Raw genomic sequence first — 17,860 nt, 5'->3', positions numbered from 1 at the left:
TAGAGATAGATGAGTCCTTACTTCTCTTTGAAGTAAATACATACCCACATAAACAGTGTTCATCTGGAAATGCTTTCAGTCTGACTCAGCTATAAATTTCCACTCATCAGAAACCTGAGGAAGCAATCACGGACCTTGATTCGGGAAAGCAAAAAATTACTAGGCATACCAAGCACAAGTACAATAAAAACACGTCCCTTTCCCCCATCAAACCACAAAAGAAAGCTTAGCTACACTGCCTGTCCATTCTTCTGCAGGTAGAAAATACCACAGACATTAGCACTCAGAGCTCATAGGAAAAGGCCTGAAGTACATACTGCATGACTGCATGCTGTAAATGTGAACATCAGTGGGAGCAGAAAGCTTTCAGTTCCAGTTTTTCTGTTTGCTTGATTCCTTCAGCGAAGCATGCAAACACCCCAATACACCTCTAACTTTATCACAACTACTACAGAGTATTAGCTCCATCTCCCTCGACAGGAAATAACAGAAAGCACTGAGAAACCCAAATGCTCCAGAAGGAACTTTTGGGTCCGGAATTATTTGCTGCCATCTCCTACTAGCTGCACTGGCCAGTTCAGCACTGGACCACTAGCACAAAAACCATCCTAAGCACTATGACTATACTCACTAACCCACTGTAACTTCACTGTCTGAAGCGCCCTAGGCAGGTACTTTTCCTGCTCTGCAGCTGCCTGCTTTGTTTCCTTAACAGCTTCCCAGCAGCTCCAGGAAGCTGCCAATGGCACCACTTTGCAGGAAAGCAAAGGGCTTTCTCCTTCTCAGCAATCACAGATCTACATGGTAAAAGAGAAGCCCTTGACCAGTGCCTACTAGTCCTTTCGCTGCAAAAGCTGAGGTTAGATTGCCGCCGGTGAGCCGCTGCTGCTCATCCCACATTTACTTCCACCACTGACTGCCAGCTACCACAGCCTCCAAAATCCTGAAAACCAATTTAACATCAGGAAAAGGCAGAAGAACCATACCACTGATCTCTAAGCTGAGAGCTTCATGTCTAACGCTGGCTGGTACACTGCTAGTTCACTTCCTTTTTAGGAGAGCGAGCAGCAGGGAAAAGACAAAAACGACAACAGGACTACTTTAAAAGCTTAGCAGTCCACAGTGGAGTTTAAAAGCCTTTGTTTTAATAAGCCTTGGACATTCATGCACATGCAAATACGATGTTAGAGATGCACAGGTAAGGAAACAAGATTCTAACACCGTAAGGAACAAATCACTGAGTTTCTAGAAAATGGTCAAGATTTCCAGCCAACCATCTTGACTTCTTTTCTGTATTTTCTCAATATTCAGCCTCCTCTTTCCCTAACAGCATAAGATGGACAGCTGGGCAGAACTAAGCATAAAGGACACCAGAACCTTGCATTTCTTCTAAATCCATTTCTTCACTGCAGCCTGACTTGTCTTTATGGGGGTGCGGAGAGAACAGACCTCTCAAAATCAAGCAAGATTCCACAGGACAACATTCAGGAAGACCTTCCTGTTAGAGAGGCATTTGGAAGAAGCCCAACCACACTGCTCATGTTTTGGTCACATTTAAAACAAAAGAGAACGCAGAAGCAAGACAGCTGTTTCTGCTACAACCTTACACGTTTAAAAAACAAGAACCAAACCACTACCTGATGTATCCACTCTTCTTCCTTCCCCCCTGACTCTGCATGTTCAGTCATCTTCACACAACTATCAGCAGCACAAATCTCTAAATGTTAATTTCACATAACAGAAAGCACATTTTCACCAGCACACTGCTTTTGTTTACACATGCTCTCCTACAGCCTCTGAAGAAAACACACAGACAGAACATCCATAACGATCTAACAGAGTCCTTAACATTAAGGTTGAGAGATCCCTCGTGAGCAGCTTCTGCAGCATTTTTAACAACTCTATATGCAAATATAAAAATAGTAACAGTAATGACAGCTTCACAGAATTTTCTACAAGCAGTTCAGCAAAAAAAAAAAAAAAAAGGTTGCTCATTCTTTGAATTCAGGAATTGAGAACAGTCTCAAGATTTTTTTCTGAGCCTGAAGGAATTGTTCTACAGTTGACGTATATTTGTTTTTTTGAGATTACATCAGTATGTGAAGAAATCCTATCGGTAGCAGCAGCATGATCCCCTTGAGAAACATCCTCCTGCAGAACTACAGCTCTGTGTTGAATTTGTGATTATCTCTTTCCTAAGAAAGAATGATCCACAGCATTACTCTTCTTGTGCATCAAGTTTTACACCCTATGGGATACACCGTCAAACCATCTCCCGAGGATATCCATGATTTGGAATCCCCCCTCTGTCCCAGAAGATTTTACCTGTAATATTTGAACTGTGTTCTAGAGGAAGCATATGCAAAACCTCAATATTATTACAAGAGACCAAACAATTACCTAGTCTTCATTACCTGAAGTTTACTGCTCAACACAAGCATTAGCTGATAATAAAGTATTAAGCACAACTGCATTTTTACATCTCACAAGTCACAGAAGTTGACCATACCTGGCATCTGGAAAGGGCTTCCTGGGTCTGAGCTGGCTGGAGAATGGGGGTAGGTGCTATTGCTGCTTCCAGGAGAGTTCGGATAGCTGCTGTTTGGCGAATGGGGGAACGGATGACTGTTAGGTTGCTGAAAAGAGTCCGGGAAAGTAGCATTGTGTGGCATGTGGGGCTCATTTTGTCCCAAGTTGCGGAACTGAGCCAAAAGGCTGTGCTGTGGGTTGTACTCGCTGTGCCTTGGAACCAGCACTGGAGGTAGAACTGAAGGGAGAAAGCAGGACAAAGAAACGGCATTAGAGACTCAGTACTGAAAGACCAGGCCATACCTGAAAAAAACATTCCTCATCCCCTAAGGCATAATTTACATCTGCCTTAAAAACAAGGTAGTCGAATCCAGAACGCGTCTAAGCAAGAACTCTTTTCCTTATATCCAAGTTACTGCACAGCTTAAATTTATAGTGATTGTGCTAGCTACCCAGCTCATCAGACCGGAGCTTGATTTTACAGAGAGCCAGGGAAGATCCAAGGACAAGCAGCAATTTAGTACTGCAGTGAGAAATGCTGTGAAGTAGCCACAGCATGATGGTGACAGCCACTTAGCTCTACTTGACTTGTGATCTCACTAACCATGTAACAACCTGTAACCCAAACCTTGCTAATAGGGACAGATGTGGGTTTTATTGTGTTTTTTTTTCCTGAAGACAATACTAATACTACACAGACCTTGCACTGTGCCTGGTCCCAACAGCTGTAGTTATATTTTTAACCTAGGCTCTTACCGAAGAGAACTGAAACGGTCAGCTTACAAATGCAATTCAAATAAAGTTATACATTTCAAAAATAATGAAAGCAAAATAAAAACAACTGAGCAGCCATTGAGTTCCACATAAATGCTACTATGAGATCAGAGAAACACTTCACAAACTGCTGGCTTCCCCACACTCCCAAGGCCTCCTCAGCTGTGGGAAACAAAGGCCTCTTTAACTGGGAATATGAACATGATACCAGCTACACCAAGATAAAAGAATCAGCTCTTTTTCCAACACATCATCTTCTACCTTTAAATGGCTCACAGTGAAGTTCAAGCTACTCAAAAGATTAAAAGCTCATCTTGCTTGAGAGATTTTGCAGGTTACAGAGGAAAGAGGAGAGAGAAGAAAGAGCCTACACAGGCAATCTATGCACAACGAAGTGAAATAAGAAGTTACAGCCCTCCACACCTGCCTGCCTCTCTTCACTACCTATTTCCCAGCTACACGGGACCAGGCAGCCCCCTGGGTGCCTTCAAGGGAGGTTGCCAAAAAGCACAAAGCACCAAACGAATCCAGGAGGCCACAGCCTCTTCTTGAGGCTCCTGCCCCATCTCCTGACCTGGTGGCCAGGCAGGAGAAAGGCAGCAGCACAGCAGGAACACGTACACAGGACAAGCCTCCACAAACAGAACTGCATCACTCAATTAAGGAAGGTGCTTCTTTGTGAGATGAATTACAAACTGATAGTAAAAACAAAACAAAGACCAACACTATTTTGATCAACAGATGCATTAAGGAACTTCTATTCTTCCAGCGCTTTGCTTATACAAAAGCATTCAGAGTGTCCAAGGATCTAAGAGTGTCCTCATATCACTACACCCACAGACCATGCCTAAGGTCTAGGGCCAAATTCAAATTGCCTCTAATGCGACTGTTCTCACAGGGCACTGGAAAAATCCAGGAAATTAAAAAAAAAACAAAAAAAAACATTTGAGTTGGACAGCATAAAGCCCCTCAACCACAGCATGGCCAATGTCAGGCCCACTCTCCCTGAATAGTAGGATCCCTCCAAATTGAACACTTTCTGTTAAGCCTGACAGTCCTTTTGTAGTAAGGCCAAGCTTCAACTGTCATGGTCAACATCTGCTAGACTCATAAATTACAATAGGAAAAAAAAAGTAACAATGAGATCATGTGTTAAAAAGTATTTTCCCTTTCCTGTCTTTATGATTCTTCCTTACTTTGCTGAGCATTAAAAACACATCTTTCCTATCTCTTCCTTTCCTGCGGATGAAGGTCAAGCCATTAAGTTTTCTAAAGTTAATTTGTGCAGAAAGTACATCACCTACCTTTCCCATCCCCAGTCTCACATTGAACAATGACACGCATGACATCACAGGAAGCCATACAATTTATAGCACTTAAAAAAAAAAAGCTGGAGAGCAGGATATTTTCTATATGTTTTCTGTAATTAAAACACAGCAGTGCCCGTTTTCCCAAGGTAGATACGCATGTTCTCAAAGTTCAGAAGGACTCAAGAACGCATCCTCTCTTCCCAACCGTCCCTGTGCTTTTCCTCCCACTACTCCTTCAGGTTAAAACAATTAAATGCCAGCTCCTTCAAAGTACATACAGAAAGGGGAGGATGGGAAGAAGAAAACAGCCAGTACTGATACCACCTAAACAGCCTCAAAAATATCACTGCAGAATACACCCTAATTCACATTCTTCTGCATACAAAATTTAGATGAGGAGAAAAAAGCCCCGAAGGCCACGTCAGGTGGGACTGAGTCTACAGCACCGCTGTTAGTCCAACCCTGAGACAACCAGTCCCTGCCATAACCTGGTCCCTCTGGGGCTCAAAGGTTTTTGGCAGCCTCAGTGCTCCTGCAGGAGTCACTGAGGAGTTAATCTGAACACTGCCCACCCATGAGCAAAGATGAGAGGGACTGGGCGGTTCACGAGAAGGAATGGGTGCCAGGAATTCAGTGTGTGAAGAGGGATGCATATCATTCTTGTTCCCCTTACCCCCTGTAAGGCAGCGAGCTTCTGGTCAGGTTGCAGCCCTCAGCCATACGGAATAACAAATTACCAGGGCTCAGTGTAGCAGAGGAGGAGGCTGATCTCTGCAGCAGCTGCCAAACTTTAGGAAGAGGTATAATGGAAGGGGAGAAGCACACAAGAGTTATCCTGTGCTAAGCCAGCACACCTGTTGCTCTAAAGCAAGGAGTTAGGGCACACCTTTGCTGTGGGGATCTCTGCAGGACACTGCTGTAACAGTGCACTGTCTCAAACACCCGATTAAAAGGTTTCTGGGGTTAAGCTGTGTCTAAATCTTGCCACAAACGTCCACCTAGATGCCAGACCTCAGACATGCCTACGCGTAGCAGCACTGCTACTGAAGGACGACAAAGAAGGTAACCCTCCTGGAAGTCAAGCTGGGTATGTCTGCAGCACTGTAGCAAAGAGAACCTGTATCTGTCAACAGAGTGAGACAGCCTGGGAATTACGTAGCTTGTTTTTAAACATGCAAATTGTACTCAGAGTTTGCCTGCACCAAACAAGTGGAGCTGTATTAAAGAAATTACAGCTAAAGGGCAATTTCACCCATAGGACTATTTCATCTAAGAGCCAAGAACACCAAAAACACAGAATATAGACCAAAGACAACTGAGCTGTTCGGATAAATGTTCCAACCAACCACACCAAGACAGAAATGCTTTTATGAAAGTGTAACAGTGGCCTTGAAGAAAGCTACTGATCTCTACTCTCTGTATCCCATTCTTAGAATATCCCATTCTTAGAAAACAAGCAGGTGTGCTATGCTCAAAATTTTCCTGATTTTCCTTTTTGTTCTAATTTCACATTCCAGAGATAATGATTTCAGCAAAGATAGAAAGTCATCGATTTATGATTACAACTTAATTTTTAAAGCTTCTCTATAAAATAAACCAAACAACTATTTCAAACCAAGGGACCTGCCGTACTTCTCAAGTACCTTATTTTCACTTGCCTTACACAAGCCCAAACGACAGCTAATTTCCCCTCATGGGCTTGTTACACAAAGGTTTGGGTAGGGATCTCTCTCTTTTCATGTCTGGAAATCCCAAAAACAAATAATGGAATATTTCAAGGAGCCCCACATAAGAAAGTGAGCTCTCATCACCCTTTCCAAAGAAAATTCCACTATTTCTGCTAGCTTCACCAAATAAATAAATAAAAGATGAGCAATTGCTGCTTCACTTTCAAGCACTCTGCCCATAAAAACCACGATGACTTGGTGGGTGCACGTTATGTAGAAGTGTTTGTGCAGCCTTAGATCAAAACAGGGCCTTCAGCCCCTGGGGGCACTACCACTAGACTGTGCACTTTAATTTGCAAGAAACATATGACTTTATTTGCATACAAATTTATGCAAAGTTAGTCATGTTTTATGGGGAAAATAAAACTGCATGCTGAGAAGGAAGGAAATCCTCTCACAGCAGAAGAGACTATCTGGAGAGAGGCATGAAAACACAAGTCTCACTCAATGCCCCTGATAGATCCTTCTGTAAAGACAAAGTGGAGAAGGAAGAAGTCAGATAATGAAATAAAAAAAACAACAAACCAGTACATACACACACAAACACAAAAAAATCCCAGAAGCACAGCAACAACGTTAAACAAATTTCAATGCTTCTGGAGACTCCTGCCTCAATTTCCTGCCTTTGAGGCCAGGGGCAGGTTGTGGCACCCCAGCAAGCAGACAGTCCCACGGTGGGAACAGAGCAGGTACGAGCACACACCCAGCTCCACACTCACATCTGCGTGCTGCCTCCTGCATTAACGAGTCACTGAGGCTCACTGACTGACATGTCTTGCCAAGGTCTTGCTTGTAAACAATAAAACACCAAGCAGAAAGAAAAGTTTTCATGTCATTAGGTTTCCTTGTGTTGCCTCAAACAAGACCTGGCAAAATTGAACTTTTTTTTTTGACCAGAGGACAAGTTCTCACATACAAAGACACTTACACGCCTACGCTTAGGACCAACTTTACTCTTGGTTAAAAATAATTACTGCTGAGGCAAATGCAGTTCCCTGTGGATCTCACTACTATATGTTGTTACAATACCTCCTGGCTGAAGCAGACAGTGCCATGGGCTGCACAGCACAGCTTTGCCTCTCTCTGCAGCAGAGCAGCCAGCCTTTTGGGCTGCTGCAAACCTACGTCCAAACCTATGTTCTAGTAGCTGCAAAGGAAAAGGCTCAGTAATAGCTGTCCAGCAGTCTGTGCTGGGTGACAAACATTCCAGACTTCCTATTCCAGGAGAAAGCTAAGAGCTCTCTTGCTTTCTCAACTCTTTGTTTTATTCTGCAGTTTCCCTAGACCCCACAGCTTGATCTGTCATCTTTCACAGTCTTCAGTTGCAACTGTATTTAAAAACAGAAGGGAAAAAGTAAAAAAAAAATAAAAAAAATAAAAGCACAGTTGTTGCTTCACTGACTTTACTTTTACATCAGACATCTGGTCCAAATGCATTTGGCAAGTAACATTAGTACATTTCCTGCATTACAATATTCAGCTAACATTAGATTTTACTTGCGGATGCTCTGATAAGGTAACATTTTGATTAAACTGACATTTGTCAAGGCCAATTTCAGAATTTAGCACTAATCACATGCACATTAGCGAGGGAGCTCTTGTAAGCTGATTTAGAGGGAGAAGCACTCCTGATACAGGAGTAAGTACAGGAGAAAGTTACAGTGTGATAGTGTGCATTAAGTTAGACATTTACACAGAGCAGAGTTCAAATTACCTGTACAAAAACCACAGTCACCATCCGACTGAACAGGATGAAGCATGGAAGTCTGCTCCTCTAAGTCAGAAGAAACATCTGAGTTCATTAATTAAAAATATTAAGAAACAAACTAATATCCTTCTTGACAGCTTCTGTCCCTTCACTGCAGCTCTCTTCTCCAAGGCTGGGCAAAGAAAAAAAAAAAAACCTTGGGCCATCCCCCTCGTTTCTGTCTCCTTATTTCAGTTCTGCTGGGGAATTCTAAAAGTGAATTCCGCAAAACTGAACTGAGGAAAGTTTCACAGCCATTGCCAAACGAACTGGAAGTCATTTACTATTTTGGGGAACCACCTTATAATTGTACCCACCTGTTGTAGCACGCTATTTTTAAAGTTGTGCCCAGCAGCAGGGTTAGGGTTATGTAGCAGTAAGGCAAAACTTCCCAGTGATGCCACCCCCTGCTCACATGCCCCTGGAGCCTCCCGAGGTGCATAAACCCTGCTACCTGCTATGGGAACAAAGGGGGAATTTTTGTAAACTGGTTCTGTAGGTTATTTTGTAAACTGGATCTCTGTCTCAAATCAGCTGCTGACCTGTTTCTCTAATATTTCCCACCCCCCACACCCCCTCAGTTTTCTCCGTCCCTTACACTCCCAACACAAGGTTCCTCTCTGTGTTCCCAGCATCCCCCCTTATCGAGCACCAGCCTCCAGAAGGCCAGGCAGTGGGGGAGCACTGCACACAGCTGGTCCCCAGCTCCCCCGAGCCCTGGCCATCAAAGCTTCTCCATCTGGCCGGAAAGCAGCCGCAGGCTCTCCTGCCGCCTCCGGTCCTCCCAGGTGCAGGGGCCATGCAGGCCCTGGGAACCCTGGAAGCCCAGGCAAGCTGGCAGTCCCACAGGGAACTGCCACTACCCCCCATTTTCCGTCCTGCTTCCCTGTTTGACCTGGAGGAATTACAGCCTCTGCCCATTTGATGATGCCTGTGGAAGCAGCCAGAGCCGCAAGCAGCACGCTGTATTTGAGCCCCGCTGCTTATCTGGAGCCTGAGCACTCATTGTGGTGATCTAACAGGTAATGGCGTGGTATGGCAGTTCCATACACAGTGATCCGGAACCAGTGAACAAGACTGGGTTGGACTAACGGACCCATTTCATTTTCTGGTGCACTACCTTCATGGAGAAGGAGCACACACAAGCGCACAAACACAACTATACACAATCTGTATGATTTCAAGTGGCGTTAGAAAGCTCCTTTAAGCATATTTTTCTTCTGCTGAGTATCAGAGCAGCAATAGCGTCCTGTGGCATCCACTTCCAGGGTTGCACACATCTCAATCCACCTCAGCCAGGGTTTCCACCATTTTAAGTTTCCTTCTACACCTCTGGTGCACATAATCAGGTGTGCAGCCTGACAGAAACATTGAGAGCAAGGAGCAGAGAAAATCAAAGACAAATATGAGAGCAATCAGGTTCAAGACACAGGCAAGGAGTCAGCGCTGGGAGCAAAAACAGAACTTACCTACTGCTCTTCTCAGAGCCCAGGGATGGACTTGGTCTGTTCTTGTGGTAAAAAGCACCTCTACAATTAAGTTAAATGCTTCTTGCCACTGAAGGCAAGCTTACTGAGGCAGATGTCTACTTGAAATTCATGTTTCTAATGGAACGGAATACAATCCTCGGGCAAAATTAAAAATTCAGCCATTCTGACAACGTATTCATCCATGTCACAAACAAGCATCCACTGCTCATCCTGCCACTGAGGCAGAACACAGGCATCCAAGCAGAAGAGTTCATCGGCTGATGAACACAAGGAGAGTATTTCTGAAGGCAGATCAGCTGGTTCTGATAGAACATTTCTACTGTTCCCCTGCACTGCTTGATTCAAGAATAGTGGAGCATTAGTTATCATCTCCAGAAACGAACACCAAAGCTAACAAGTACATTTCCCAAGCCAGGCTTAAGATCTATGCAAAGCAGGCTCCTCCTGAGCCTGACTGCAAAGATACCAGTGCATTCCAGACACATGCCACCCTCAGAAAATACCATTCAGCTGTATGCTTGCACGTACCCTACATAAAATACTCTGCACCATCAACAACTTCCACATGAAGCATAAAAGAAATCTTAACCACTTTTTTTGCCTCCTTTGCAACATATTGTGAGGGACACGGTTTAGTGGGGAAATACTGGCGATAGGTGGACGGTTGGACTGGGTGATCTTTTTCAACTTTGGAGACTGCATGAACATACAGAAGCCTGGCCTCCAGGTATCTTTAAGCCAGAAGCTAAAAACGAGGAGAAAAAGCAGATTCAGCCACACAAGCACTCCAGTTTAGCTGACTGCACCAGTTTTTAAAAGGCATCAAATTGAGACCCTGCCCTCCTTATTTAGAAACTTTGCTTTGCCTTGACAAAGAAATAAATTTCACAGCCATCGACTACAGCCACTTCTGCACCAGAAGTAATTCTGCTCCCAACAACAGACCTATAAAACAGCATCAGCAAGCTACTGTAACATATCTCCAGAAGATAAGTAACCCTGGTATGAGATAGTGTTCCTGTTCTCAGCAACAAAACAGCCTTCACTTGGCCAGCTTGCTTCCCACCACTTCTGCTCCCACCCACAGGCCAGATGCAAGGCCCTGCGGGGTGCATGGGTGTTCCTGCAGCCTTTGGGTGACCCTGATCACACCAGGAGATAAGGCAGCAGTGGGATGGGAACAAATCACAGCTGGGCTGCTTCAGCACAAGGCCACAGAGACAGCTGTGCTGGCACAGCCCAATGCAAGAGCTGCTTGAGGATGGCATCTCAAAACAGCAGTTTTCTCTCTGGTTAGTTTTTGTGACAAGGTGGATGCTGGTGCCTGCACAGAGCCTCTGCATCAGGTGAGGTGTTACAATCATATCACAGAATCACACCCAAGTCTCTTGCTGGATACCAGCAGTCAGAGACACCTCGGAGGCTCTGAAGCTCCAGGCCGTTCTCTCCTCAGCCTCCCTGCATCAGCCTGGCTAGTGGAGAAAAATCTCCCATGCATTCAGGTATAACACTGTAGTTCACAGACAGACTACAGCATGCCAACTGCAGTGATTTCCAAGCTCACACTTGTAAGCTGAAAAGCAAGGATGCTTTTCATCACCTCTGGCATGGTGAAAACACAAAAGCATCTGTGAGGCTAATGACCCAACTGAAAGTACTATGTGATTTTATCTGTTTGAGGATTTACCATTAATCCATTCCTCAGAACTTACACAAACACCAGTCACGAGACAACTAACAGCAAAGTGAACCCTGAGCACACTGATCTCATGCCAGGCAGCATCCTACAGAGCAGCTCCTGAGGAGCTGGGTCAGTTTGAGGCAGTTAAGCACAGACCAAGCTGGCAGGCAGAGCCAAGATTTCTCAATGTACTTGCACAACCTGCACAGAGTGCCCATCAAATGTATCATTGAGCTTCCAGCTTCATTTTGTCAAGTACAATCCTAACTCTCCTGGCTGTAATAACCTTGGAAACACAAGTTTTGATACCTGCTCAGGTACGTAAGGTCTTGGAAACAGTGACTCGTGTGTGAATTCCCCGTCCGTGAATCTCAAAGCACTTAGGCAGCAATGATCGTCTTTTAACATCCAGACAAAAATGGGGAAAAATGGTTAGCCAAATTTGGGAGTCACTATCGGGAACTGAAGCTAAAAGTGACACTCTGAGGACAAAGAACAGGAAAGGGAAAGGAAAAGAAGTCATAACTAATGAAGTGCACATCTCTAGGCCAAAAGGCAGCTCAGTTGCCACCTGCACCCAAAAGCGACATACTCCCATTCATCTCCAGGCAATATCCCTCAAAGCAATGATTCATCTTTAGTTAATTAAATGTAAAAGCCACCTTCACATACCCCAGCCAGGGACCTCAGTAAAAACTTCAGGCTTTGAGCCCACTATTGCATTTTGAAATCCACTGTAAACTCTCAAGAGGCGACTCCAACATACACACGGCTTTATACCTGCAGCCCCACGACCCATTGATGGGAGCCAGACCCTGTTCAGCATTCCCCTCCAGAAAATCTCAGCTGGTCAGAGCAGCATATTGCTCTTCTGGAGGACTAAATACTTGCATCAGCTCTGTCAAACTGATTCTAGCCCTGATGTAAACAAGAAAACTGCCCAGCTGCCTACTAAGCAGATGACCAGAAGTACCTAGATTTTCCTGAAGAGCACTCACTCACGTGGCAGAAGAAAAATATTTCATCGCTACCATCTCAACTTGATTAAGTCACTCTGTTTTTTTCCCCCAGTAAAAAAAAAAAAAAAAATTAACTACGCAAACTCTGGAAACTTCTATCTTACTCCAAAACAACTTTACAGGAATCACAGAATTGTAGGGGTTGGAAGGGACCTCTAGAGCTCATTGAGTCCAACCCCCCTGCCAAAGCAGCTCCCTAGTCCAGGCTGCACAGGTAGGCATCCAGGGAATCTTAGTTTTCAGTATTTGGAAACACTGAACATACACACCTGGTGCAGACACATGCACAGAGCTAGTAGTGTGAACTATTTATTTTATTGTCCCACTTCCACTTAACACGCCAACATTAAAAGTTTTTAAAACTCCTTCCTTTCCTTTTTCTCCAGTGCAGAGGGCTCCTTTGTTTAACCATCTGCTGCATAAGAGGCATACCTTATTGGGTATCATACACATGATTTCCAAACTAATACTAACACACCAAAGGGAAATATTTACCATCTAGATATGCACTATGTGTTGCGGATCCAAGATAAATGCAATTTCCATGCACAGGAAAACAATCTGCTGACAACGTCACTTCCACCATAGTTCTTAAGAGACCCATGCCATTCTGCAGAAACAACTTCACAGTTTATAAAGTGCCTAATGCAGACAGATTCCCTAAATTTAAAGAACAGCCCACTCACACCTGCAGTGTATTTCTGCAGATGTCCCTGTACAACCTCACAAGTAACTGGAGACATGGTAAAGCACATTTCATCTTTGTCCCTGGAAATATCCTGAAAACGAACTCACATAAGCAAATTAAGCACAGATTTACTAAAAAGCAGTTTGGTCTTTGAAGAGGAAACAGAACAGGCTGCACTTGTCAAAGCATGGAAATGGGTAATGGGTAAACAAACTCCACTTGCAGAAAAATTGAAGATAAAACTTCACGTTCAGAAAAACTCCCACTGTCAAAACTTCAGGTTCAGAGGGTATACTCCGTAGCCTAAAAAAATCCACAGACTTCAAAGGGCCAAAGTTGTAGGTGAACTTAAAAGACAGCAGTATCTCCTGTGGGGTGAAGGAACAGAAGTGATAGAAGAGAAACAGTAACAGTAAGACTGTATCAGAATGTTTCTCTTCCACAAAACAGTCATCCATCCTGTTAGCTTACAATGTTTCACACACAATCAATCCTCAAACCAACAAAGCCAAGAGGCAATAGATCCAGCAACTTAAGGCACATGCACAGACTACGCTGCTGTGCAATGACACATTCATACGTCATGTATTCACCCTGTGAAAGGGAGAACTGCAAATCAATGCTTATATCCAGATAGACTGCAGAGAACAAATCTGACATGTGCAAACAGCTACTTCTGCTTAATTAAGCTGATGAGTCACGTGATGAACTGCCATACCTTGCATTGTTCAGATAAGGTGCGAAACAAGGAAGAACCTACCGGGACTTTCTACCCGCTTGTAGTGGTAGGGATTGATGCAAACCTCCTTCTGTTTGGAACCGAAAGGAAACTCACAGCATTCCAGTGGCTTGAGTTCATGATGGCTCTGCAGGTCTGGCCAGCGCCACACTCTGCAGTAGATGACATGGGGCAGCCCCTTCCTGTGTGAAACCTGAAGCCGGCCATCCAAGGACCGAGGAATTGTGACACAGTTGCTGGGCTGACCAGGACAGCTTAATGCTTTCTCCAGCTCCTCCATAGCACCTTTCTTCTTCTTTAGTTTTTTCACTAGTGCATCAACAGCCTTCTCTGCCCATTTTTCTTCTTCATCCCCTTGCTTCCATCCCAACAGCCTCTTCACTGCTGGGCTGGTGAAGGAAAATAAACTTGTCACATTCATGGTGACCCCACTTGGTCACACTAGATACCAAGAACAAGCAGGAAGGACCGTCCTGTTCTTCCACCACCACCACACAGCAGATTTTATCAGCAGGCAAAAGCAGTGTGCCCAAGTAATTGTGATCCTTCTGCCGTCTCAGTCCTTCCGCCCCAGGACAGCCACGTTGACATTGCCCTTTGACAGATGTGGCCTTCTCATCGTGCTAAAGCCTTCTGGCTGAGAACCTGAGAACAAAGGAAAAGGAAAACAGAGTTAACTTTTTCAATGATCCACCAGCAGTTAGAAACATTCTACCCCACAATATCAGTGACCAAAGACCAACTGAACAACCAAAAAACAAAACAAAACAAAACAAAAACACAAAGCATCAGCAGTCTCAAGTATCAGAGTCAAGGAACAGTTCGACAAGGACTTTTAAGCAGCACAGCTTGCTGGCAAGGACTTTATAACCTCACCACCAAAACAGCCCAAAATAAATGAAGGGATGGCCCTGGAAAACAGTGACACAGCATAAAGAAAACAAAAAAAAAAAAAGGCTGGAGGGAGTTAGGGAGAAGTGGGAAGGAAGGGCAAAGGTGAGGCAATTTAGAAGGTTGAAGGACAATTCCCTAACAGCTCTGCTTCCTTATCCAACTTGCTATGTCGGCCAAGTGTGGCCTTGCTCAGTGTTGGGAAAAACTGGACAGAAAAAAGAAAAACCAAAACAACATAACAAGACACAGACGTACTCCCACGCATACTTGCCAGAAGGGCAAAGATTCTACATTAGGAACACAGTATCAAACCCAGCCCAAAACAGTCCCCCATATTTCATCTTTCACTGATAACTGAGGAGTACACTCCCCACGGCCTAACAACTGTGGCAACTTCATGCAGCAAAATGTCCCAATAAACTCACACAGGATTGAGCAGCACTTTCAGTTTTGAATTCAAAGTGAAGGTGGAAGCAATATGCCCCAACAGCACTGCACTCCCTGCAAGCAATACAAATAGAAGATTTCTGTGTGGGAGCTGTGCGTATCACAATCTGAGACAAACGTTCAGCTTCACGTGAGTTACTTGGAGTGGCAAACCAAAAACAGAAAAGGAAACGAGGAAGATCCGTGACTCAGTTCCCACGAGAAAGCAAAGTTCTGTCTCCCTGTCCCATCAAACAGCCCTCACATAAGCAGAATGCAAAGGAAAGACATCGTGATCTTATTTCACTGACTACATCCTGACTCCTCCAGTCAAAAACCCAGTCTAATGTGCTCAAAGGCACATGGAGGAGCAGGAAGGAGGAAGAACCAATAAAAGGGTTTTAGACGGTATACTGATGATCCAGTTGGGAGACATGAAACAGTGATGAAGTGATGGGTGAAGGTGGGAGAAGAACTCTGCATGAAGAGAAGTCCCCATTACAGGGTCTTCTGTGAGCAGTAGGCTTCATTTACCCAGGTTAGGAGCAAGCAAGAGAATCACCTCTGCCACAGAGAGCAGGGGGGACAAGGGCATAACACTAAAACAGAAGTGTTCAAATGAAGCATGAAGACAGACAGGAAATGTATCCCAGAGCAGATACCAGCAGGTTGCAGAGGAAGAGGAAAAAGGATACCAATGTATTTGTTACCATCAGAAAGACAAAAAAACCATCCACACAACTACCCATACACTGACAGGTTAGAAGGTACCAGCTCAGCCACGAGCCAGAATTGGAAACATAATAAAAAATAATTATGGATCTTGAAAATGTAAGTGCTAAATCACACTCATGCTCCTAACTGTCATTAACTGTAATTCCGTAGTGTAGCTCTACACTTGGAGTACTTTAAGCTGAAAACCATCCATTTGATTCAAATAAGTTGCCACTAAAATAATTATCTAATTGCAAAGGTTCCGATTTATTAGTTCAATTGCATAAACTACATTTATGTGAATTTATCTTGAACTAAGGCAGAGACTGCATCTACCTGTGCTCCATACTGGTACTCTCCATTCCTCTTACGCTGAGACTTCTACTTGAAATAATAACATCGGTGCAATGGGAGATACACATAAGCCTGGGGCAAACTTAACAATTTATTTTGCTACCTGAGCACGAGCTACACTGTTAACTGAACTAAAACTCCATTACTGTCACTGACTGCACTCCAGGAGTACGTTATCCTTATACACATTCTAAAGTGCTCTACTAAAATGCTGCTTTAGTTCAGGAACGTTATTATCGGTGACTCGGTACACTTGTTTGAAATACGCATACAAGCATTGGACTTATTCTCAATTCATATATATTTTGCATTTCCTTCAATGTTTTGAATATCTTTTTTCTACTTTTTTTTTTTCCCAAACAAAAAAAATGCAAGTTCCACGCACAAAAAGCACACCACTGTTATCAAGTCAAGCTTTCTACTTCACACCTATTAGATTTAAAACAAAACAGAAAAATTAAGAGTACTTACACAGACATTCTAGAGAAAAAGAAACCACAAAGCCTAAACCTCAACCCTACGTATGTAGAACTGTGTCTGCATTGATTACCATGGCACAACCAATTCCTACCAAGCTGCTTTAAAAAATCCATGGGAAAACTACTTGCTGTGTAGGAAAAAGTATGTTGGAAAACACAAGGCCTGCTAAGACTGGAAAGACATTCAGATGTAACCTCAAGCAGCCATGCCATAGGAATAGATACAGGAATAGATATTCTGACATTCTTGTAACATGCACGCGTCCCATTCCCATAAACACATGTTCCAAAACACATTTCAACCAGAACTGTTATCTTAACAGCTGGCACCTCTGGAACAACAACCAGCAGGAAATGCCCTGGAAGCACAGGGAGTCCCATTAGGCACAGTACTTGAAAATACACTTGAAAGCAAGGCAGCTCAGCAGCTGCAAGTCCCATCTACAGCCTGCTGATAACCTCCAGCCCCAGCACTGCTGCTGCAGCTCAGCTGCCCAGAGAAGATCCAGGCCTTGAATCAGCCAGAAAGAAAAGCAAGGGAAAACGAACAAGCAAAAAGAAAGAAACAGACAGGCTGCTGTATACCACTCAAATGCTACATTCCGAGAGTGGTGTCAAACTAAAAAAAGGCTGTGTAGGTGGAGATTTCCATTTCCAAGAAGCCAGAAGCATGCCCGTAGCACCGAGCTTTTGCCAGTACATTCCGTTTCCCTTCCTGCCACTTTTGGTTTTTGCAATGCATCATTTCCTGTATTACTTTTGCACAAAGTGGTCTTATCAGCTGGAAGTGCAAAATAAAGATTAAACCACAAGTCAACAGATGACAGTCTGCATCTGCCTTCCCCGTGGTCTTCTGGGAAAATCGGAGCTGCTGAGTGACCAGCAGCCCTTGAAGGTTATGTTTACACACCAGGTACAAGCGAAACAAGCTCAGCCAAACAACAGCACACTCTCCAAAAGGCAGTCTGGAATCAGTTGAAAGGAAATCAAGTTGTTACCCACTTATCAGCTGCTCTTTACACATCAAAAACTATGCACTTTTTATTGCATGTTCTGTCTGCTGATGGATGAGCTGGAATCAACAAACCCTTACTATCAGCACTGCTTTATTCCTCTTCCTCCACTGCCACTATCATCTGTGTGATCTTTGGATCCACACACAGACAGACCCACACGCAGCTCGTGAGGGGGCCGTGACAAAAATGAGCATTATACACAGAGCTCTTCAGCCAGCGCTTAAACAGCCATACTTGGGCTAAACGCCTACAAGCAAAGCTCTGTTTTCCTAT

General features: G+C 44.0%; 1 protein-coding gene across 1 annotated transcript in view; it reads right to left on the bottom strand.

Annotated features, from left to right (window-relative positions):
- SMAD1 (SMAD family member 1) overlaps positions 1-17,860 on the bottom strand; it is a 43,537-nt gene that overhangs the window by 9,627 nt on the left and 16,050 nt on the right. Inside the window, exons 2-3 of the mRNA XM_065736384.1 lie at positions 13,726-14,349; positions 2,510-2,767 (exon numbers count right to left, since the gene is read on the bottom strand). Coding sequence (XP_065592456.1) covers positions 2,510-2,767; positions 13,726-14,125 — 658 coding nt within the window. The 5' untranslated portion in view covers positions 14,126-14,349. The remainder of the gene's footprint in view (positions 1-2,509; positions 2,768-13,725; positions 14,350-17,860) is intronic.

Source organism: Cyrtonyx montezumae, unplaced genomic scaffold (assembly GCF_038088225.1).
Source record: "Cyrtonyx montezumae isolate F1298 unplaced genomic scaffold, pur_monq_1.0 scaffold_2, whole genome shotgun sequence".
Classification (NCBI taxonomy): Eukaryota; Metazoa; Chordata; class Aves; order Galliformes; family Odontophoridae; genus Cyrtonyx; species Cyrtonyx montezumae.
This window is presented reverse-complemented; position numbering and strand designations above follow the sequence as displayed.